The following is a 25,360-nucleotide window of genomic DNA, read 5'->3' on the forward strand; positions in this document are numbered from 1 at the left end:
CAAGGTTTTTCTATTTTTAGATCTACTGACCTAGTTTTTGATTGCAGTTGACCCAGTTTCGAAATTTAACTAGATATCATCAAGATGAACATTCAGACCAACTTTCATACAGATCCCATGAAAAATATGGCCTCTAGAGAGGTCACAAGGTTTTTTTATCATTTGACCTACTGACCTAGTTTTTGATGGGACATGACCCAGTTTCGAACTTGACCTAGATATCATCAAGGTGAACATTCTGACCAACTTTCATGAAGATCCATTGAAAAGTATGGCCTCTAGAGAGGTCACAAGGTTTTTCTATTTTTAGACCTACTGACCTAGTTTTGGAACGCACATGACCCAGTTTCGAACATGACCTAGATATCATCAAGATGAACATTCAACCAACTTTCATAAAGATCCCATGAAAAATGTGACCTCTAGAATGGTCACAAGCAAAAGTTTACGCACGCACAGATGACGGACGCTGCGTGATCACAAAAGCTCACCTTGTCACAAAGTGACATGTGAGCTAAAAAAAAACTACCCATACCCCAGCTTTGTAATAAGGACATCCCATCATAGGTTTGAGATGTGTCCAAACACTTTTTAGAAACTTGTTTTTGACAATTATCTCAATATTCCAAACAATCAAGATAATTCAAGAACTAAGTTTTGCTGTATTTATGCTTGAACATTACAAGTTACAACTCTGTTATCAGAAAAAGTGAAACTTCACCTTGTAAGAAGTCCAGTTCCAAGCCATGGGTGAAGATAGTTGTAGTCAACAGACTTGTCCATGTGTTTAGAACTGTTCATTAATGGCTGAAAGACAAACATATATCAATACATCTATCATGATTACCATCTGCTGCATTTTTTGTGCCACAATTATATAAGTTGGAAACACCACGCGTCAGCATGACTAAAACAAAGTAATACTATGAATTATACAAGATCTATTAAGTTTTGTGACAATGAATTATGTATGATGTTACCATTGCAACTGAAACTGAATAATTTTATTAAACGCCTATTTCCATACAATGACATATTCAATGGCATTGTACATAATAATAATAATGATAATAATAATAATAACAAGAGCTCTTAGAACACGAAATGCCCCGCTTGATGCATTCAGTAATTGCACAAGGAACAATAACTATTTGGTCACTGTACACAAAAAAATCTATTGTTCTGGGTAAATGTGACCTTGACCTTTGACCTTTTGACCTTAAAATAACCAGAGGTCATCTGCTGGTCATGATCAACCTCCCTACTAGGTTCGTGATCCTAGGCCCAAGAGTTCTCAAGTTATTGTCTGGAAACCGTTTAACTGTTCTTGACCTTTGACCTACCGACCTCAAAATCAATAGGGTCATTTGCTAATCATGACCAACCACCCCATCAAGTTTGTTACCTAGGCCATTGCGTTCTCAAGTTATCATCTAGAAACCATTTAACTGTTCCTGGTCACTGTGACCTTGACCTTTAATCTACTGACCTCAAAATCAATAGGGGTCATCTGCTGGTCATGACCAACCTCCCTTTCAATTTTCATGACCCTAGGCCAAAGCGTTCTTGAGTTATCATTCAGGAACTGTTTAACTGTTCAGGGTCACTGTGACCTTGACCTTTGACCTACTGATCTAAAAATCAATACGGGTCATCTTCTGGTCATGACCAACCTTCCTGTCAACTTTCATGATCCTAGGCCTAAGCATTCTTGAGTTATCATCCAGAAACAAACTATTCCGTGTCACAGTGACCTCGACCTCTGACCTATTGATCTTAAGATCAATAGGGGTCATCTGCTGGTCATTACTAACCTTCCTGTCAATTTTCATGATCCTAGGGTTAAGTGTTCTTGAGCTATCATCCAGAAACCATTTAACTGTTCTGGGTCACTGTGACTTTGACCTCTGACCTACTGATCTCAGAATCAATAGGGTTTATCTGCTGGTTATGATCAATCTCCCTATCAACTTTCATGATCCTAATCCCAAGCGTTCTTGAGTTATCATCTGGAAACTGATTGGTCTACATACAGACCGACCGACAGACACCTGCAAAACAATATACCCCTCCTTCGTAGGTGGGGGTGGGGGGGGGATGTAATAATAGTAGTAGTAATAATAATGATAATAACAAGGAATCTTGAATCTTGAAATGCCATTAATACTTTTTAAGTAATGCTCTGGACAAGCCTTATTTTGTATAATAAACTTAAATAAAGGGAGATAATTCAAAAATTAGATAAAGTAGAGTTATGCTTCTTTGACATTGCACTTTCCTTCAATAGTCTCTATCTCATATGAAACGCCATTAACACTTTTCAAGTACTGCTCCACAAAAGTCTTATTTTGTATAATAAAGGGAGATAATAAAAAAAACTAGGTAAGGTAGAGTTATGATTCTTTGTCACTGCATTTTGTCTCACTGGCCTCTATGATTATATAAAGTTTCAATCAAATGCCATTAATACTTTTCAAGTTATACTCCGAACAAAAGTGTGACAGACGGACGGACAGGAGGATGGATAAAGTGGCAACTATATGCTCGCACTTAGGACAGCATAATAATAATAATAATGATAATATCTTTTATTTAAAAAGTCATGACCGCATCCTGCACCCTGAGGCCATTTAATACCAGTGCTCAAGGCCTTACATGGATGGGCTGCATATAGAGGTTCAAACCCATTGGTTTATGGTGCCATTACTTATTATTTTAAAGGAAGAAATACTACACACTACCCCGCCCATAGAGCCTATACCAGCAAAGTACATTTAATTTAACAAATCTTGAAAATATAACTGCTGAAATGTACAAACTTTACAAAACTTTATTAACTTTCACCTGCTGTTATCGTATAAAAAACAATTCTCATGTAGTCTCTGAAATACGGTACAGTGTCTTAAGATATTTCTGACAACTATCAGCTATAAGTGGTAAAATGCCTACTGATTATCTTACTCTGAGATGTAACAGTGTTTTTATATTTTGCTAAGATTATTTTATTAATAAGAAACTTCAACAGGTCCAGTACCATTTAAGTTACAAAAGCATGTGAAATGGATAAAAAAAGTGTCACTAAAATATGAACATTTAGCAAAAACCAAATGATATATAGAAAAAAAGTTTAGAGTATTGGTAACTGAAAAAAACAAGAGGGCCATAAAGGCCCTGTATCGCTCACTTGACCTACTGACCTAAAGATCATCAAGATTAACATTCTGACTAAGTTTCATTAAGATATGGTCATAAATGTGGCCTCTACAGTGTAAACTAGCTTTTCCCTTGATTTGACCCGGTGACCTAGTTTTTGACCCCACATGATCCAGATTAAAACTTGACCTAAAGATAATCAGGATTAACATTCTGACTAAGTTTCATGAAGATACAGTGATTTTATTGAGGTAACATTCTGATCAAGTTTCATTAAGATTGGGCCAAAATTGTGACCTCTAGAGTGTTAACAAGCTTTTCCTTTGATTTGACCTGGTGACCTAGTTTTTAACCCCAGATGACCCAATACCGAACTCGTCCAAGATTTTATCGGGGGTAACATTCTGACCAAGTTTCATTAAGATTGGGCCAAAATTGTGACCTCTAGAGTGTTAACAGGCAAATTTGTTAATGACGGACGACCGATGGACAGACGGACGACGACGGACACAGGGCAATCACAAAAGCTCACCTTTGAGCATTTTGTGCTCAGGTGAGCTAAAAAGCTGGGTGATAAAAGTTCAAATGTTTTGCTTAATTCATGAGTTGAGACCATGGCAACCACCTTCTTCAATCAAAATTTCACCTCTGCTTCCTCTGGACTGCAAACAAGAATCAATGGGTGTCCAACCATCAGTCGAAATACTCCTCGATGCCCATACTCTTCAATTAGTTCATAAAGCTGCTCTGTGAAATCTGAAATCATAACAAGAGCTGCCGTACAAGTACTAAGACAGCGCGCTCAACTTTTCTCAGTGCTTGACTCTGAATTAGAGCTTTGCCAGTAAAAAAATTCCAAGTTAAAAAGGAACATAACTCTGTCAAAATTCAAATCAGAGTTATGGGGATTGTGTGTCCTGGTGTAGACTTTGATAGTAAATAACCATTTTGAGTTTCAAGTCAAAAGCTTTAATAGTAACAGAGATATTTGACTTTATCAAAAATTTTAACAAAAAATTCAAGTTAAAAAGAGACAAAATTATGTCAAAATTCAATCAGAGTTATGGGGACTGTTTCTCCTGGTGTAGACTTTGATGGTTAATAAGTATTTTAAGTTTCAAGTCAAAAGCTTTGAGGGCATAATTCTGTCAAAATTCAATCAGAGTTATTGGAATTGTGTCTCCTAGTGTACACTTTAATAATAAATATCTATTTTGAGTTTCAAGTCAAAAGCTTAAATAGTAACAGAGATATTTGACTTTATCAAAAATTTTAACAAAACATTCTAAGTTAAAAAGGGGCATTATTCTGTCAAAATTCAAATCAGAGTTATGGGGACTGTTTCTCCTGGTGTAGACTTTGATGGTTAATAAGTATTTTATGTTTCAAGTCAAAAGCTTTGATAGTATTAGAGATATTTGACTTTATCAAACATTTTAACCAAAAATTCTAAGTTAAAAAGGGGCATAATTCTGTCAAAATTCAAATCAGAGTTATGGGGATTGTTTCTCCTGGCGTAGACTTTGATAGTAAATAACTATATTAAGTTTCAAGTCAATAGCTTTGATAGTAACAGAGATATTTGACTTTATCAAAAACTTTAACCAACGGCGACGCCGACGCCAACACTGGGGCGAAAGCAATAGCTCTACTTTTTCTTCGAAAAGTCGAGCTAAAAATACAGACGTTTTATCTTCATTTGTCCGACTTTAAGTTTCATGTGTATAAGGAAAAAGTTTTGGTGTCACTGAGACTTCATCATTGATTTTTTTTTTTAATCAGTGGTATGATTTAGACAAATGGTTGGTGCCCAAGCCAAGCAGGATTTAGGTACCAACATATACTGAGAGAATCTCTAACACAACCACATTTATTTTCCTGTTAAACAAAGAACTGGACGCAAATACATCAGTAACCTCCCTTGTTGTTACCTTTGTTAACAGAACAAGTGAGGTTATTGATGTACTGGACCTCGTATACATAATAATCCTTGGTGTGTTAGAAATTAAATAATATATATTTGCTTTTGAATAAGATCATTGTTCGTCATTTACAAGCGTATTATGTCACAATAACTATGCCATAGCATCAAACCTCATAGGTTCGCCCTGGAGAAAAACCCACAAACAAGAGGACCATGATGGTCCTGAATCGCTCACCTATCCCCACATGACCCAGTGTTGAACTGAGTATGACATCATTATTTCTATTATTTGACATAGTGACCTAGTTTTTGAACACATGTGACCTAGATATCATCAAGATAAAAAATTCTGACCAATTTTCATGAAGATCCATTGAAAAATATGACCTCTAGAGAGGTCACAAGGTTTTTCTATTATTTGAACTAACGACCTTATTTCTGAAGGCACGTGACCCACTTTTAAACTTGATCTAGATATCATCAAGGTGAACATTCTCACCAATTTTCATGAAGATCTCGTGAAAAATATGGCCTCTAGAGAGGTCACAAGGTTTTTCTATTTTTCGATCTACTGACCTAGTTTTTGACCGCACATGACCCAGTTAGGAACTTGACCTAGATGTCATCAAGCTGAACATTCTCACCAATTTTCATCAAGATCCATTGAGAAATATGGCCTCTAGAGACATCACAAGGTTTTTCTATTTTTAGACCTACTGACCTAGTTTCTGACCGCACGTGACCCAGTTTCGAACTTGATCTAGATATCATCAAGGTGAACATTCTGACCAATTTTCATGAAGATCTCTTGAAAAATATGGCCTCTAAAGAGGTCACAAGGTTTTCCTATTTTTAGATCTACTGACCTAGTTATTGACCGCAAGTGACCCAGTTTCGAACTTGATCTAGATATCATCAAGATGAACATTCTGACCAATTTTCATAAAGATCCCATGAAAAATATGGCCTCTAGAGAGGTCACAAGGTTTTTCTTTTTTTCGACCCTCTGACCTAGTTTTTCACCCCACGTGACCCAGTTTCGAACTTGACCTAGATATCATCAAGGTGAACATTCTCACCAATTTTCATGAAGATCCATTGAGAAATATGGCCTCTAGAGAGGTCACAAGGTTTTTCTATTTTTAGACCTACTGGCCTAGTTTTTGACCCCACGTGACCCAGTTTCGAACTTGACCTAAATATCATCAAGGTGAACATTCTGACCAATATTCATGAAGATCTCATGAAAAATATGGCCTCTAGAGAGGTCACAAAGTTTTTCTATTTTTAGATCTACTGACCTAGTTTTTGACCCCACGTGACTCAGTTTCGAACTTGACCTAGATATCATCAAGGTGAACATTCTGACCAATTTTCATGAAGATCCGTTGAAAAATATGGCCTCTAGAGAGGTCACAAGGTTTTTCTAATTTTAGACCTACTGACCTAGTTTTTGACCCCACGTGACCCAGTTTCGTTCTTGACCTAGATATCATCAAGGTGAACATTCTGACCAATTTTCATGAAGATCCATTGAAAAATGTGGCCTCTAGAGAGGTCACAAGGTTTTTCTATTTTTAGACCTACTGACCTAGTTTTTGACCCCACGTGACCCAGTTTCGAACTTGACCTAGATATCATCAAGGTGAACATTCTGACCAATTTTCATGAAGATCCATTGAGAAATATGGCCTCTAGAGAGGTCACAAGGTTTTTCTATTTTTAGACCTACTGGCCTAGTTTTTGATTCCACGTGACCCAGTTTCGAACTTGACCTAGATATCATCAAGGTGAACATTCTGACCAATTTTCATGAAGATCCATTGAAAAATATAGCCTCTAGAGAGGTCACAAGGTTTTTCTATTTTTAGACCTACTGACCTAGTTTTTGATCCCACGTGACCCAGTTTCGAACTTGGCCTAGATATCATCAAGGTGAACATTCTGACCAATTTTCATGAAGATCTCATGAAAAATATTGCCTCTAGAGAGGTCACAAGGTTTTTCTATTTTTAGACCTACTGACCTAGTTTTTGACCACACGTGACCCAGTTTCGAACCTGACCTAGATATTATCAAGTTGAACATTCTGACTAATTTTCATAAAGATCCCATGAAAAATGTGACCTCTAGAGTGGTCACAAGCAAAAGTTTACGGACGGACGCACGGACGACGTACGCTGCGCGATCACAAAAGCTCACCTTGTCACTTTGTGACAGGTGAGCTAAAAACTGGCAAATATTTGGGGGATGTCTCCAAGGATGTACATAATAGACAGACCAACAATTCAAAATAATACAGGGAACTTACTGGGTAATGTTTGTCCGTTCTGATTGGTCAGTCATGTAAACGAACCAAAGTAGTGATTTTTTTTTTCAAAACTGAATGTTTTTGCTGCATTTATAGTACTTTATTATACATTTTGACAAAATTTGCTATATTTTATATGTGACATGTGAATTGAAAAAAAAAAGTTTTATCAAATAAATTTCTCCTGCCATGCCAACAATGTGAACAGGGGGTCATCTCATTCACATGAAAATCGCTCAAGAAAATCACTATTGAAGTCTATCATATTTCTTGAAAAAAAAAAAAATATTATTAGATATAAATGTTTTGATTTATGGAAGACTGAACAGGCTATAATGTTATGATGGAAGTCTATGGGAAAACAACTGGTGTTCTCTAAGGCCAAAACAAATTAATATTGCAGTTCTGGTAACATGCTGAAAAAATTTGGGTATCTACATGTAGGTACTAGGTAGTAAAAACATTTTATTTTTGCTAAACAGTGCGGAAACAGGAATAGATGATAAGGAATCTAAGGATAATGTTATCATACAGAAAGAATACAAAATCTTTGGTTGCACAGTTCTGAAAGGTTGGTTGTACATTTCTGAAATGACATGCTAGCTATTTCATATACAAAAAAATAAGTCTCAGTATCAAGACTGACAAAAGTCAACAACAACCTTACTGACAAAATAATACAACAACCTTTATTGTTACATACACAGGTTGATATAAGAACAAAAACTGCAACAAAAATGACAAAGTAGCTTTTAGGTTCAGTACGTAAATGTGCCTATTCTATTTACTGAAACAAGAGGGCCATGATGGCCATAGGTCACTCACCAGAGTAACACAACATAAGAAACATGTTTGACCTAGTGACCCAGTTTTTGAAACCACATGACCCAGTTTCAAACTTTTCTCAGTTTTCAAAGAGATAAACATTCTGACCAAGTTTCATGAAGATTGGAGCAAAAAGTGGCCTCTAGTGTTTTTTATTCAATTTGGCCTAGTAACCTATTTTTAAAATGTCCGAAATTTCATGGAGACAAATATTCTATCCAATTTTTATTGAGACTGGACCAAAAAGTGGCCTGAGTGTAAACATTTATTTCCTTTCATTTGACCTAGTGACCTTGTTTTTGACCCAACATGACCCAGATTAAAACTTGTCCATGATTTCATGACAAGAGGGCCATGATGGCCCTATATCGCTCACCTGAGTACCACTGCTCTTAATGATAAGATCAAGTTTTGACATAGATCACGTGGGCAAACACATTAAATATCAGGATAGAAAATTTCTTGTAACTGTCCCTTTTGACCTATGGGTCACATACTAGTCTAGGCCAATCTCCATATCAAGTCTGAGGGTCCTAGGCTCAAATGCTGCATTTTTGTACTAGCATGACTATTTCTTACCCTGGAAGACTTAAATAACATTTAAAACCAATCTCATTAGATAATGCTAAGGTATATTCATTTACATGAAATAAAGGGAGGTAATTTGTCATAAATTCAGTCAAAAGTTACCTACCCTGATAGTCCGAGTCCATGTGATGGCATAAATGACATTTCAAATCAGTATAATCTTCACTGGTTACTGAGATACACCCATTTTAATTTGAAACAAGCAAATTCGATGAATTGGTATCCCCCGCCGAAAGGGTTTGTGGTGAGGAATGGCAAAAAAAATATATCCGGCAAAAAGTTAAGGATGTTAATAAGAAGCAAATAATTTCATTAGTCAAAATCAATTTAACAGAAAACAAATGTTTAATTAAAGAGTACATAATAAATGTATGATACTTTGATCCTGACTAAAGAATTTATTTTGAATAGGATATGCTTACTGTAATAAGCTTAGCTTTTAAAATTAAATGCAGTTAATTGAAATTTGAGCTTGAAGTTTTATTGGAACGGAATATTATCTTTGAGTGGTTTGGCACCAGGTGTTGTTGTTTAACATGTACATTTGAACTTAAAAAAACGGATGTCCTTATGAGAACACTGGTAAGATATCTTGAACATGACTGAGGGCAAGGCTTGTGCAGTCACAACTTAACATGTTGAAGGTTTGAACATTTAAAAAAAAAAAAAAAAAAAGGAATGGAAATATATATATGTATATATATTTATTTTTTAAGGATGTGGGGGTGTGGGGGAACGGGAGAGGAAACAAAATTTCACATGTTGATTATAAATATTGATGGAAAATTAAAAATGAAAAACAAGAGGGTGATGATGACCCTGGATCGCTCACCAGAGTAATATGAGCTACATGTTTCTAATGTCAAACTGATCATTTTTAGAAATTTTTTGGAAGATTTTCAGATGTACAATCAAGTAATCCCTGGGGCGGGGCCAATTTTACTCCGGGGGTCATGATTTGAACAAAGATTGTAGAAGTCTACTAGGAAATGTTACATATCAAATATCTAAGATCTAGGCCTTCTGGTTTATTTTTAGAAAATTTTGAAGATTTTCCAATGTACAATCAAGTAACCCCTGGGACGGGGCCAATTTTACCCCGGGGGTCATGATTTGAACAAAGTTTGTAGAAGTCTACTAGGAAATGTTACATATCAAATATCTAAGAGCTAGGCCTTCTGGTTTATTTTTAGCAAATTTATGAAGATTTCCCTATGTACAATCAAGTTACCCCTGGGGCTGGGTCAATTTGACCCTGGGGGATCAAGATTTGAACCAATTTTGTAGAGGTCCACTAGGCAATGCTACATGTCAAATATTTAAGCTCTAGGCCTTCTGGTTTATTTTTAGAAAATTTTGAAGATTTTTCTATGTACAATCAAGTAACCCCATGGGGGCGGGGTTAATTTGACCCCGGGGGTCAAGATTTGAACAAATTTTGTAGAAGTCTACTAGGCAATGCTACATGTCAAATATCTAAGATCTAGGCCTTCTAGTTTATTTATTAGAGATTTTTTGAAGATTTTCCTATGTAAAATCAAGTGACCCCTGGAGCGGGTGTCAATTTTGACCCAGGGGTCATGATTTGAACAAATTTTGTAGAGGTCCACTAGGCAATGCTACATGTGAAATATCTAAGCTCTAGGCCTTCTGGTTTATTCTAAGAAATTTTTTAATGATTTTCCTAAGTAAAATCAAGTGACCCCTGAAGTGGGGTCAATTTTGACCCCAGGGGTCATGATTTGAACAAATTTTGTAGAGGTCCACTAGGCAATGCTACATGTGAAATATCTAAGCTCTAGGCCTTCTGGTTTATTTTTAGAAAATTTTGAAAATTTTTCTATGTACAATGAAGTAACCCCATGGGGCAGGGTCATTTTGACCCTGGGGGTCATGATTTGAACAAATTTTGTAGAAGTCTATTATGCAATGCTACATGTCAAATACCTAAGATCTAGGCCTTCTGGTTTGTTTTAAGAAAATTATTGAAGATTTTCCTATGTTAAATCAAGTGACCCCTGAAGCGGGGTCAATTTTGACCCCGGGGGTCATGATTTGAACAAATTTTGTAGAGGTCCACTAGGCAATGCTACATGTGAAATATCTAAGCTCTAGGCCTTCTGGTTTATTTTCAGAAAATTTTTGAAGATTTTCCTATGTAAAATCAAGTGACACCTGGGGCAGGGTCAATTTTAACCCTGGGGTCATGATTACAACAAATTTTGTAGAGGTCTACTAGGTAATGCTACATGTGAAATATCTAAGCTCTAGGCCTTCTGGCTTATTTTTAGAAAATTTTTGAAGATTTTCCTATGTAAAATCAAGTGACCCATGGGGAGGGGTCAATTTTGACCCCGGGGTCATGATTTGAACAACTTTAGTAGAGGTCCACTAGGCAATGCCACAAGTCAAATATCTAAGCTCTAGGGCTTCTGGTTTTTGAGAAGAAGATTTTATAAGATTTTCCTATGTTAAATCAAGTGACCCCTGGGGCGGGGTCAATTTTGACCCCGGGGTCACCCCGGTGACCAAGGCCAGTGGGCGACCAGGTGTGGGTGCGCAACTTCACATGTTTATAATAAATGTTCACAGAAAAGAATGAAAGCAATTTAATGAAATTCTGCCAAATGGCAAGTTTGTTATGTACAAATATGTGGATTTTTAGACAATTAAAGGGCAATAACTCTGCAGTTACAAAAGAAATCCATACGAAATTGTGTGTGCACAACCACATTATTGTGCTCTAAATTCTGTTAAAGTTTCATAGTTCAAGGTCAAATATATCAAAAGTTATGATGCAGAAATTGCCATATTTATAGTACCCTATATAGTTAACACTAGAAACTTCTAAGGGCCATAACTCTGGTGTTACTTGGGCAATCTGACTGAAACTTGACGGGCCGCAAGAACTCATAGTGGTGAACATGTATATGAAGTTTTAAATAAATATTCCCAACCATTTCCTAGATATGGCTCCGGACGGACAGACAACGCCAAAACTATATCCCTCCGACTGTCGTCGGGGGATAACAAGGCAGTCTGAAAGACAGCTAAATCCCCCGCCACTGCTATGGATAGTGAAACGGTAAACCTTTGATTTTAGCTGTGACCTTGACCTTGAACTGACATGGCTGACTCATGAATTCTGCACAACGTCTTGATGAGGTGATCATTTGACCAAAGTTTCATGAAAATCCTTCAAGGGGTTTAGGAGATACAAAGCTGAAATCTTTGACCTTCAGTTGTGACCTTGACCTTGAGTTGACATGGCTGACTCATGAGTTCTTGATGAGGTGATCATTTGACACAAGTTTGATGAAAATCCTTCAAGGGGTTAAGGAGATACAGAGTGGACACCAAATGGAAGGCTCAAACCTTCGACCCTTAGTTGTGACCTTGACCTTGAGCTGGCATGGTTAACTCATTATTTCTGCACATCGTTCTGATGAGGTAATCATTTGACACAAGTTTTATAAAATTCCTTCAAGGGGTTTAGGAGATATAGAGCGGACACGAAATGGAAGGCTCAAACCTTTGACCTTCAGTTGTGACCTTGACCTTGAGGCGACATGGCTGACTCATAAGTTCTGCACATCGCCTTGATGAGGTGATCATGTGACCCAAGTTTGATGAAAATCCTTCAAGGGGTTTAGGAGATATAGAGCGGACACAAAATGGAAGGCTCAAACCTTTGACCCTAAGTTGTGACCTTGACCTTGAGCCGGCATGACTGACTCATGGGTTCTGCACATCGTCTTGATGAGGTGATCATTTGACCCAAGTTTTATAAAATTCCTTCAAGGGATTTAAGAGATATAGAGCGGACACAAAATGGCAGGCTCAAACCTTTCACCTTGAGTTGTGACCTTGACCTTGAGCTGGCATTGGCTGACTCATGGGTTCTGCACATCGTCTTGATGAGGTGATCATTTGACCCAAGTTTTATAAAATTCCTTCAAGGGGTTTAGGAGATATAGAGCGAACACAAAATGGCAGGCTAAAACCTTTGACCTTGAGTCGTGACCTTGACCTTGAACCGACAAGGCTGACTCATGGGTTCTGCACATCGTCTTGATAAGGTGATCATTTGACCCAAGTTTCATGAAAATCCTTCAAGGGGTTTAGGAGATATGGACCGGACACAATTTTGTTACGGACGGAAGGATGGACGGACACAGACCATTCCTATAATCCCTCCGCCACGGCGGGGGATTAACAAAGGGAGGTAATTTGACATAAAATCAGTCAATATTATCTACACTGATTGTCTCAGTCCAACTTATGACATTAATAAAATTTCAAATGATACTGATATAAATCCACTTTAAAATTTATAAAAATCAGGGGAGGTATCATGCATTGGTAAATGCATGTAGAAGATACGGAGTACAAGCTTTTACAACGATATATTAGAAAAGTATTCATATCGATAAACATTCAATCAAGAGTTATCTAACATGACTATTTCTTACCATGAAAGAAATAAATAACCTTTCAAACCAATCTCATTAGAAGCTGCTAGGTATATTCATTTACATAAAAAAAAATAAAGGGAGGTAATTTGTCATAAATTCAGTCAATATGTATCTTCACTGATTGTCCAAGTCAACTGATGGCATAAATGAAATTTAAGATCAGTATCTTCATTAGTTACGCAGATATACCCATTTTAATTTGAAACAAGCAAATTCGATTAATTGGTATCCCCCGCCGAAAGGGTTTGTGGTGAGGAATGGCAAAAAGATATATCCGGCAAAAAGTAAAGGATGTTAATAAGAAGCAAATAATTTCATTAGTCAAAATCAATTTAACAGAAAACAAATGTTTAATTAAAGAGTACATAATAAATGTATGACACTTTGATCCTGACTAAAGAATTTATTTTGAATTGGATATGCTTACTGTACTAAGGGGGTGGGGGTGCAGGGGAACGGGAGAGGAAACAAAACTTCAAATGTTGATTATAAATATTGATTGAAACTTGAAAATGAAAAAAAAGGGTAAAAGGGTGAAGTTGGGGGTGGGGAGGGGGGGCAGAGGATGCATGATCAGTGGTGGGCATGACTGGGTGGAGAAGTGAGGTGGGGGAATGGTACAACTTGGAAGGTTTGAAAAAAAAAACTAAAATAAGAAATTAATTTTTTTTTTTATAATTTTTTTTTTGGGGGGGGAGAGAGGTTGGGAGGGGTGGTGAGCAAGGCAAGTGGGTGACCAGGTGTGGGTGCACAACTTCACATGTTTATAATAAATGTTCACAGAAAAGAATGAAAGAAATTAAATGAAATTCTGCCAAATGGTAAGTTTGTTATGTACAAATATGTGGATTTTTAGACAATTAAAGGGCAATAACTCTGAAGTTACAAAAGAAATCCGTACAAAATTGTCTGTGCACAACCACATTATAGTGCTCTAAATTCTGTTAAAGTTTCATAGTTCTAGGTCAAATATATCAAAAGTTATGATGCAGAAATTGCAATATCTATAGTACCCTTTCTAGTAACACTAGAAACTTCTAAGGGCCATAACTCTAGTGTTACTTGGGCAATGTGTCTGAAACTTGATGGGCCCCATAACCTCATAGTGGTGAACATGTATATGAAGTTTGTTTGAAAAAAATCTAAAATAAAGAATGAAAGAAATTTAATGAAATTCTACCAAATGGTAAGTTTGCTATGTTGTACAAATATGTGGATTTTTATACAACTAAAGGGCAATAACTCTTAATTTACATTTAAATCCGAATGAAATTGTGTGTACACAACCACATCATGGTGATCTAAATTCTGTTTAAGTTTCATAGTTCTAGGTCAAATATATCAAAAGTTATGATGCAGAAATTGCCATATTTATAGTACCCTATATAGTTAACACTAGAAATTTCTAAGGGCCATAACTCTGGTGTTACTTGAGCAATCTGACTGAAACTTGATGGGCCACAAGAACTCATAGTGGTGAACATGTATATGAAGTTTTAAATAAATATTCCCAACCATTTCCTAGATATGGCTCTGGACGGACAGAAAGACAGAAGGACGGAAAGACGGACAGAAGGACGGACGGACAGACAACGCCAAAACTATATCCCTCCGACTTTCGTCGGGGGATAATAAAGGGAGGTAATTTGACATAAAATCAGTCCATAGTTATCTACCCTGATTGTCTAAGTCCAACTAATGACAATAATGAAATTTCAAATGAGTCCTATAAGTACTTACTGACATAAATCCATTTTGATTAAAATCAGGGGAGACGATCAGATATAAAATAACCCTGGAACCTATAATTGGTTCTGACTGATTCATCATGGAATCCAAGATTTATTGTTGTTAAAGATATTTTGCAAGTTTGTATCAAATCAAACCATAAATGAAGTCTCTCAAAATATGGCTGCAAAAGCCAAAAAAGCAAATTCTGGACCTTTAAGGGGCCATAACTCTGGAACCCATGAAGGGATCTGGCCGGTTTTCGAAAGGAACCGGAATATTATGCCAATACAAGTTGTGTGCAAGTTTGATTAAAGTTGATAGCAAAATGTTGTCTCTATCGTGTCTACAAGCCAAAAATGGCAAATTTTGACCCTTTAAAGGGCCATAACTCTGCAACTCATGATGGGATCTGGCCTGAGTTTTCAAAGGAACCAAGATATTATGCCAATACTAGTTGTGTGCAAGTTTAATTAAAGTTGATTACAAAATGTTGTATCTATCGTGTTCACAAGCCAAAAATAGCAAATTTTGGCCCTTTAAGGGGCCATAACTCTGGAACCCATAATGGGTTCAGACCAGTTTTCGAAAGGAACCGAGATATTATGCAAATACAAGTTGTGTGCAAGTTTTATTAAAGTGGATTGCAAAATGTGGTCTCTATTTTGTTCACAAGCCAAAAATGGCAAATTTTGGCCCTTTAAGAGGCCATAACTCTGGAACCCATGATGGGATCTGGCCAGTTTTCGAAAGGAACCGAGATATTATGCCAATACAAGTTGTGTGCAAGTTTGATTAAGTTGATCGCAAAATGTGGTCTCTATCGTGTTCACAAGCCAAAAACGGCAAATTTTGGCCCTTTTAGGGGCCATAACTCTGGAACCCATGATTGCATCTGGCCAGTTTTCGAAAGGAAACGAGATATTATGCCCATACAAGTTGTGTGCAAGTTTTAAAAAAATCAAATATAAAATGTGGTCTCTACCGTGTTCACAAGGAAATTGTAGACACACGGACGACGGACAGACAATGGGCGAAGGGTGATCACAAAAGCTCACCCTGTCACTTAGCTAAACAAGAGGACCATGATGGTCCTGAATCGCTCACCTCTTCCCACATGACCCAGTTTTGAGTATGATGTCGTTTTTTCTATTATTTGACATAGTGACCTAGTTTTTGAGCTCATGTGACCCAGTTTTGAGCTTGAACTAGATACTACCAAGATAAAAATTCTGACCAATTTTCATGAAGATCCATTGAAAAATATGGTCTCTAGAGAGGTCACAAGGTTTTTCTATTATTTGACCTATTGACCTAGTTTTCGAAGGTACGTGACCCTGATTTGAACTTGACCTAGATATCATCAAGGTGAACAATCTCACTAATTTTCATGAAGATCTCATGAAAAATATGGCCTCTAGAGAGGTCACAAGGTTTTTCTATTTTTATATCTACTGGCCTAGTTTTTGACCGCACGTGACCCAGTTTCGAAACTGACCTAAATATCATTAAGGTGAACATTCAGATCAATTTTCATGAAGATTCATTGAAAAATATGGCCTCTAGAGAGGTTAAAAGATTTAAATAATTTTAGACCTACTGACCTAGTTTTTGACTGCAGTTGACCCAGTTTCGAACCTGACCTAGATATCATCAAGATGAACATTCAGACCAACTTTCATACAGATCCCATGAAAAGTATGGCCTCTAGAGAGGTCACAAGGTTTTTTTATTATTTGACCTACTGACCTAGTTTTTTACGGCACATGACCCAGTTTCAAACTTGACCTAGATATCATCAAGGTGAACATTCTGACCAATTTTTATGGAGATCCATACACAAGTATGGCCTCTAGAGAGGTCACAAGGTTTTTGTATTTTTAGACCTACTGACCTAGTTTTTGACCGCACATGACTCTGTTTCGAACTTGACCTAGATATCATCAAGATGAACATTCAGACCAATTTTCATACAGATCCCATGAAAAATATGGCCTTTAGACAGGTCACAAGGTTTTTCTATTTTTAGACCTACTGACCTAGTTTTAGAGGGCACGTGACCCAGTTTCGAACATGACCTAGAATTTACCAAGATGAACATTCTGACCAACTTTCATAAAGATCCCATGAAAACTGTGACCTCTAGAGATGTCACAAGGGAAAGTTTACGCACGCAAGGACGGACGAGGAACGCCGGACGTTGCGCGATCACAAAAGCTCACCTTGTCACTTTGTGACTGGTGAGCTAAAAATCAGTAAAATAGTTGAAACCTGTGTGAATCTTCATATAATTTGCTAAAATATCAAGACATTCTCCAGTGAATGATTATTTTAACAATCTCTCTACAAAAACAAATAATTTTCTGACATTCAGATAATTTACCTAAATATCCTGTTAAGATATTTAAACATTTCTTTACTGTTAACCATATGAGCGACTTATTGCAGGTGAGATATTTTTTTCTTTACAGTCATTGCAAATGGGTAATACAGATTTGTACCTCTTTTCTTAATCTCGGCAAACTATACCCTCTTTTATAATATTCCTCAGTAAGAAATCTTTCCTGTCAAAATTGATTACAATTTGCATTTTTAGTATTAAGATTGTAAAAGGCCTACTTACTCACGTATGGTACCGGAAAGTCGACAATCAGCGGACTGACTTTCAGCAAAATGCCATTAAATTATTTTGGTTTGGGGTAAAAAGAATAGGGTTGGTCGGGTTACTAGAACCGCAATATTTTTTTTTTGCCTAACCTGAAGTGATAGAATGATAGAATTAAAATAATACATCTCAAACAGAGATTTGATGCTGGAAAAAATAATGCATTTACTCGCTCAAAAATTTTTGAAAATAAGTGTACAGTAACTAAATTTTTATCACAAATCCAAGCAGTGATTTTTTAAAATGAATTGTAAATGGGTCTGGTACCCAAAAATTGTTGGCATTTAAACTTATAGCATGTAAAGCGTTGACAGTGGTGAAAATTTCATCGAAAACTGCTTCAACTCTTTTGGTCTTTCGGGTGTCCAACGCGAGCAAAGAGTTATAACAAGAGCTGTCAGTGGACAGCGCACTTGACTATTCTCAGTGCTTGATGGTATAATATAAGCAATGAGTAAAACTATAACATTACAATAGCATATTCTAAGTCAAAAAGGGGCCATAATTCAGTCAAAATGCTTGATAGAGTTGCCTCCTCCATTTTACAGACTGGGGTCATGATGGTAAGCAAGTATGCAAAATATGAAAGCAATACCTCAATGGACTTTGAAAATATTTGGGGTGGTACGCAAACTTTAACATTTATTCTAAGTCGAAAAGGGGCCATAATTCAGTCAAAATGCTTGATAGAATTGCCTCCTCCTTTTTACAGACTGGGGTCATGATGGTTAACAAGTATGCAAAATATGAAAGCAATATCTCAATGGACTTTGACGCTTACGCCGACGCCGGGGCGAGTAGGATAGCTCCCCTAATTCTTCAAATAGTCGAGCTAAAAATAAATAGATCGGCAACTTGAAAGGCATACAGAGCAAATCTCGGTCAATTAATTAATTATCACAGTATGACCACGCTTTTTTCTATAGTAAGAAATGTGTATTTTATGTCTTAAGACTATTTCATATTAAACAAATGTTGTTTTAGAAGATAACATGTATTTAACATGTAGTTTTAAAGGTACAAATTGCAACTCCATGCTCGCTTCACTAAGATAACGCCGAATCACGCTCCGACGCGAGATCACAGCCAGTTGCCATTCTGTATATTTTATACAGGTCGGGGTAATCACCCTGGGACACCCCGGGATACCTTTATTTTACATAGAAAGTTTTGAATTTAACTTTTTTTGTTGCATGTTTTCCTTGTTTAGCGATAATTTGAGCATTTATATAGGTGTATCCTAAGTAGCAGACTTATAACATGAACACCGGGCGCCTGATTCATTCGAGAATCGCATACTGCATAACAGTGACGAAACAGGCATCCGGGGGTATGCATTATGAGCAGTATAGCCTACTTAGAATATTCTTAAATTTATGCTTTATTTATTTAAGAAATAAGTACTGGTACTGATAATAAACCTGAACAGAAAATGAGGTTTTTTACATGTAACTTTTTTATTTCTGCAAATTGTAATCAATGGTCGGTATCAAAATAAAGCTTAACATTTGCTAAAAACTTTACATAATTCAAATTTATATTTAGTAAGCAAACTCACATGAAGTGAGGCCCTGAAAGGGGTTTGTAAAATGGGGACTAAATGAACGTTGATTGATGATAAATTCGACCACTTTGTCATTTACAAAATTTTCTTCGTATTATTATATTGAAACTTTCTCAAAAAGCTGCAACAGTCATTCCTGATCAAGTAATGAAAAGTGACCCAATGTCAGGCCTTCATGTTTCGGCAGTGAGCATGCGCAAAAAACACCCTCTGACCCGAGTAATTTTGGATAAATATTTTTTATACAAATAAATGTAAGTCATTTATTTATACAGAATATTTACCAATTTTGTTTCTGTTTACACCAGTTGGTGTTGTAAGTGGAAACTATTAGATGGTGTGTTCAATTTTGTAAATAACCGATTGCAATCGAATATTTCCAAGCCGTTGATCTCTGATTTGTTGAGCAAATCCTCAGAACAAGAATTTCACCTACAGTCCTTAACTCCAAGAACCCCGTACAGCGTGGATTCACTAAAGACTCATCTCCACTATACTCAGCCTTACTGATTGAAGAACTATATAGAGAATCAATTGATATGAATCTTGTGTTTCTTGATGCGAAGAGCGCCTTCGATGTTGTTGATTATGACCATCTTACAAGGAAACTGTTCCATTTAGAAGTCACCTACCCTGAGCTAAATATGACTGATAAATTTCACTCAAATGCAGTTACTAGTGTGAAATGGAATAACAACATCTCATCACCCTTTAACGTATCACAAGGTGTAAGACAAGGTCGAGTTCTCAGCGCAGATCTCTATAAAGTTTATGTAATTCCTTTACTGGACAGACTACAGTCAGCTGGAATAGGTGCTATCATCGGAAACATTAGATGTGCGGCAACAGCATGTGCAGGCGATATCTGTCTATGAGCTACTTCTGATTGTGAAACCCAGGTTATGTTTAATATGGCAACAGATTACGCAAAAATGGAAAGGTACCATCTTCAACCCACTAAAAGTGTATTACTTTGAGTTTGTAACAAACCAAATCGGCAAAAAGCTGAAAATCCAACTATAATCTGAATAAATGGACATGCCTTACCTGAAGTAACCTCAACTACTCATTTAAGAATTATACGATCAACCAGTATCACAGCAAATCAAAAATTGAATATAGAGGAAAATATTAAGAAAGCTAGACGGACTAGCTACAGTCTCTTTGGAGCGGGATTAAAAGGACACGCAGGATTAGATATCAAAACCTGTATACAATTATATAAACTGTACATTATTCCCATATTGACTTACAGGTTAGAAATTTTGCTCCCGAAAGAATCTCTGGTATACACACTTGAAATTTTTCAAAAGGATATTTTGAAGCAGCTCCTGCAAATACCAAGTACTGTCGCAGATACCGCAGTATATCTCATTACCGGATTACTACCTGTACAAGCAATCATTAATATGAAAGCATTAAATTTTTTCAATGGAATATGTCTTCAGAATGAAACTAGTATAGAAAAGCAAATTGCAAAGAGGCAAATTACAGTTAAGAATGAGAAAAGTCGCTCCTGGTTTTGCGTAATCAAATGTATTTTGTGGAAATACGGACTTAGAGAAGCTTCTGAAGTACTTGAAAACCCAGACTCAAAATATAGGTGGAAAAACAGTGTTTAACAATCAGTTCACACCTACTGGGCCAATTCTATAAATAGTAAAATAACCCAATATCGTACACTTAAACACCTGTACAAGGAAAAATTTATTCCGGGGTGTCCTATTCCAGTTCTGCGTACAACAATGTCTGCAAGAGAATGCTCAAGATTACCCGTTCAGCTGAGACTAATGACAGGAAGTTATGTTCTTCAATCAACTAGGCAGATGTTTAACTAGCATAAAGTTGACACAACTTGTCAACTTTGTTTTTCGGCATCAGAGACTGAAACACACTTCATACTGTTATGCCCATCACTATCATGTGTTAGAGAATCCGTTTTAAGTGCTATTCAAAGGACGTTCCAAGAGATTACTGGATTGGATTTCAACTCGTTGTATGTCAATGAGAGAACCAGCATTATCATAAACTGTGGTCAAACCATTCATACCAGGAATGTGGCTGAGAAGGACTTACCTAGTCTTTTCTATCATTGTAATAGACTGATATATGCTTTGAATTCAGCAAGAATGAACTTACTGAAACTTATAAAATAAATATTATAAAATACTGCAGTAAATATTATTAAAAGGGTCAAGGACTATCTTCCCTTCTGCATCTGTACATAAGCTTATGTTCCTATCAGGGTTTTTATTTAAGATTGTACAGCGTAAATAGTGATCAGAAATTCCTGTTTCCGTTCTATGGTGGTGGAATTAATAGTGTCAAGGGCTGTGAAACGTATTCTATTCAACTAGATTAAAATAAGGTGCACGCGTATAGCGGTTCTCCATTACTGGAAGGAAGATTATAAAGAAGAAGAAGAAGAAGGTGGTCGACTTTATCATCTGTCCGGGTTTATCATCAGTACCAGTACATCTTCATAACAAAATAAGTATTTGCAAGCTTTCTTAAGGTGTCCCATTGTATGCAGTTTATCACTGTAATCGTGAAGAAGAATCGGGCGTCCCGGGGTTCGTGTTATGAGTTTTCTACTTATGATACAGCTATATACATACTCAATCTATTGCTTAATATGATAAAGCTGCAAAAAAAACAATTAAATTTGAAGCTTTCTATAAGGTATCCCGGGGTGTCCTGTGGTATCCCTGGGTGTCCCAGGGTGTTTACACCGACCGATTTTATACTTCTTTGATGCAAGTGGGGATATTGCCCATATGATATGAAAAAAATTATGGCAGTGGCTAAAGAACCGGAATCGGTTCCCTAGACTGTGAACTTATTCGTCCAGAACCGGTTCTCTAAGCAAAATACCGTGCATGGGCTAGGGAACCGGAATTTTATTTCTGTGCATAATGCTGCCGAAATCCACTTTGTTTCTTGGTAAGTGTCAGAAATCCACTTTGTTTCTTGGTAAGTGTCATGCATATTATTATCTTAATTAATTTTTAAATGTTATTAAAGTTTGCTTTAAACTTGTACTATATTTAAATTATTTAAATATAAAATAATATTGGTTTGTATTTGCGTCATTACATGTTTATAGATGAACAAATTAATTTAATTGCCCTTAAAACTTCATACAGATTCTTTGATCACTTTAAATACTGGTTTGTAACACCTTGGCATTTCACATTCAAAGATATGTTATCAATACAATACTAATTAACAGAACTTACTTAATAATTTGTTTTGTTTCTTTTATTGTCTTACAACTTTTAAGTTTAAATTTCAAGTTTATTTCGGCTCCAGTGTCGACGATTTCGCATTCATTCATACTAGTTTATTTTATCATTCCAATATGGCGGACAGTATGCGGCGAGTACACTTCTGGAGACACAGTACACACAAATAAATAAAAGGGCATTGCTTGCTGAAATAGTAAAATTAATTAACTAATATTAAGATAAGAACATGCGCATGATACTTACCAAAAGAAACAAAGTGAATTTCACCAGTTTATGCATAGAAATAAATTTCCGGTTCCCTAGCCTATTGACCATATCAACATTAAGGATAAATCCCGTTTTCCGTACATAGGATCAGGGGGGCTGGTGATATTAACCGATATAAAGACCGTGTACAATATTATCGATTATTTTTGCCAGAAGATAAGACTTTATGAAAGTTCTTACTTTCTCACAATGGAAATACTATTCTACGACTTCGGCAACATTTTTTTTTGCAAAAATAATCTGTTTACCTTGAAAAATGCAAATAATTTCACACCGTCGGTATCGAGCCACGTAAGCGGCGGTGTAGAATAAAAGATAAAATTTCAAAAATAAAGTGAACTTTGAGGATATTTTTGCTACATCTTAATTACAACAATGTTTAATGATAATCTGCAAATATTTTTTTATTCATTTTCTTTGTTTAAAACTTTAAAAAAGGATAATCTAAACACTACCGCCATGTAGCGTAATGGCCGATACCCCCTCACCGTGAAAACGGGAACGGGCGTTTATTAGTGGTTAATACCGGAAAACGGGATTTTATCCATAATGTTGATATCGAGAATGCACGGTACTTTGGCTAGAGAACCGGTTCCGGACGAATAAGTTTGCTGTCTAGGGAACCGATTCTGGTTCTCTAGCCACTGCGAAAAATTGTCTCAATATTTTATTTCCTGTGATGCGTCAAATTAGTTGGACTACAGTGGTGGTCTAATCTTTTTTTGAAAGTTTCAACTGTCTGAGCACTTACAACCCTTTCTGGCAACAATTCATTCCATGTATTTACTTAAATTACTACTCTGATGGGAAAAATATTGACCATCTTGGACTTTGACCTCAAAAATTAAATCACCTTTTGGATTTCTCTTAAGCTGATGTACATTTCCCAAAATCGGGATTGACTTCGGCCCCCCAAGCTTATCTGCATTTCTTCTGATTTTTTCCTGTTTGTAAAACCAGTAAGTAAACAGACAGACAACAATCGCAACCAAGATTAGTGATACAGCCACCATTTTGTACAAGCCACGTGATACACCATGTGACCCATAGGAGTCTCTAGCCGTCCGGTAACCGGACGCCAAGCCTGCCTAGCAAATCCTCAGCCGTCCGGATTTCTTAATGAATAAGTAATGATCGATTTCTGTGGATTTGTCTATGTTTATGTTATACTGCTTAACAATCGTTATCGATTATAACTAGCAGGCGCTTTGTCATGGATAGCTGTTAAAAATAATAAGAATATAGAGATAATGTGCATCTCAAAGATAAAGTAAAAGAACTATTTTACAGGTCAGGTTAAAAAGTAAAAGCAGGAAGTTGCATTAGAACTGATAGAAGGGTGGTAGCTGCCCAACAGATTTCATATAGTTTTAACTGTTATCTACTTAAGACATAAACACTTACCTGTAAACAAAATATTGTGTGAATACATTCCAAAGTATATTTTTTCATCTTCTGTCTCTGGCTTAGATAATTAAGCCTGTGTCTGTATCTTAAAAAGTGTTATGCTTTTTATGTTGCTTTTGTTTTATTTCTCTAAGCTGTCTTGCGTGAATGTTAGCATAGATAGATAGATAGATAGATTGATAGATAGATTTATTTCGATAATTGAGCAAACATAACATAGTTACAATTCATGCATATAATAAAATTTATAATCACATATAAAAGTTGTCATATGAAGTAATGTGTTATGAACTATGTCAGTCACATCAATATCAAGGATGACACAAGAAAGAGAGAAAAAATCTCTTATTTCCATTGTGGTCCTTGGTACCAATGGTCTGACATAGAGAGGCATGAAACATTAACATGAATATATGTAAAAAAATTACTGAGTTCATTTATTCAATTCAATTTGTTCAATTATAAAATAACGTATATGTTATGCATATGTAATTATAATTGCTCAAACTAATCAATTTATGATTCTTAATTAAACGAAAGACAGATGAATAAATAGACACCAATATCACATCAATATCACAGTACATTGTAAAAATATCAGTTGCATTTTTGTCTATCTCCTCAAATAGTTTGTGCATAATGCAATGTCTCTATCTACATGATTCAGATAGAAACTTCATTGTATACTACAGGTATCACCATCCTACCATAACTGCAGCATTGAGTAGGCATTAAATGTTGGCAAGTAATATGCGCGTGTGGACAGGCCGTACAGCTTACAAAGCCGGCGTTTTAATGTTCTATACATGCTGCATCTGTTTCTGATGTAAATACTAGCGTTAGTTGTATGGTTTGTTAGTTTCACTGTATGTACACATGATACCAAACTATACACTGTAAACCTGTAAAAAGCGTGAAAAATTCTGTTTTCTTATCTTAACAAGCTTATTTGTACTGTCCGGGTGATCACACTCTTGTGCCCTTTGTGCTTTTTCTATTTCCGTATAGAAGCCTATCTGTTGTCAACTGGACGAGTAGACTGGTTGGGCAGATAAGACATTCAAACGTCAATAAGAGCCAGGTCTTCTTCTTCTTCTTCCTTAATAAGGTCAGGAGTCACTTCTGACTGTAAATGTTGACCTCAAAGTGGGTTAAAAATGAGGTAGCCGCCTTCTCCGTACAAACCGGTAAAACCATTTATTTAT

At 36.3% G+C, this 25,360-nt stretch overlaps 1 protein-coding gene across 1 annotated transcript in view; it reads right to left on the reverse strand.

Annotated features, from left to right (window-relative positions):
• The window catches only part of LOC123563759 (cytochrome P450 4V2-like), a 59,241-nt gene extending 35,461 nt beyond the window's left edge, over positions 1-23,780 (reverse strand). Inside the window, exons 1-3 of the mRNA XM_045356767.2 lie at positions 23,602-23,780; positions 3,800-3,909; positions 722-807 (exon numbers count right to left, since the gene is read on the reverse strand). Coding sequence (XP_045212702.1) covers positions 722-807; positions 3,800-3,909; positions 23,602-23,761 — 356 coding nt within the window. The 5' untranslated portion in view covers positions 23,762-23,780. The remainder of the gene's footprint in view (positions 1-721; positions 808-3,799; positions 3,910-23,601) is intronic.
• Between the last annotated feature and the right edge of the window lie 1,580 nt (positions 23,781-25,360).

This window comes from Mercenaria mercenaria, chromosome 2 (genome assembly GCF_021730395.1).
Source record: "Mercenaria mercenaria strain notata chromosome 2, MADL_Memer_1, whole genome shotgun sequence".
Classification (NCBI taxonomy): Eukaryota; Metazoa; Mollusca; class Bivalvia; order Venerida; family Veneridae; genus Mercenaria; species Mercenaria mercenaria.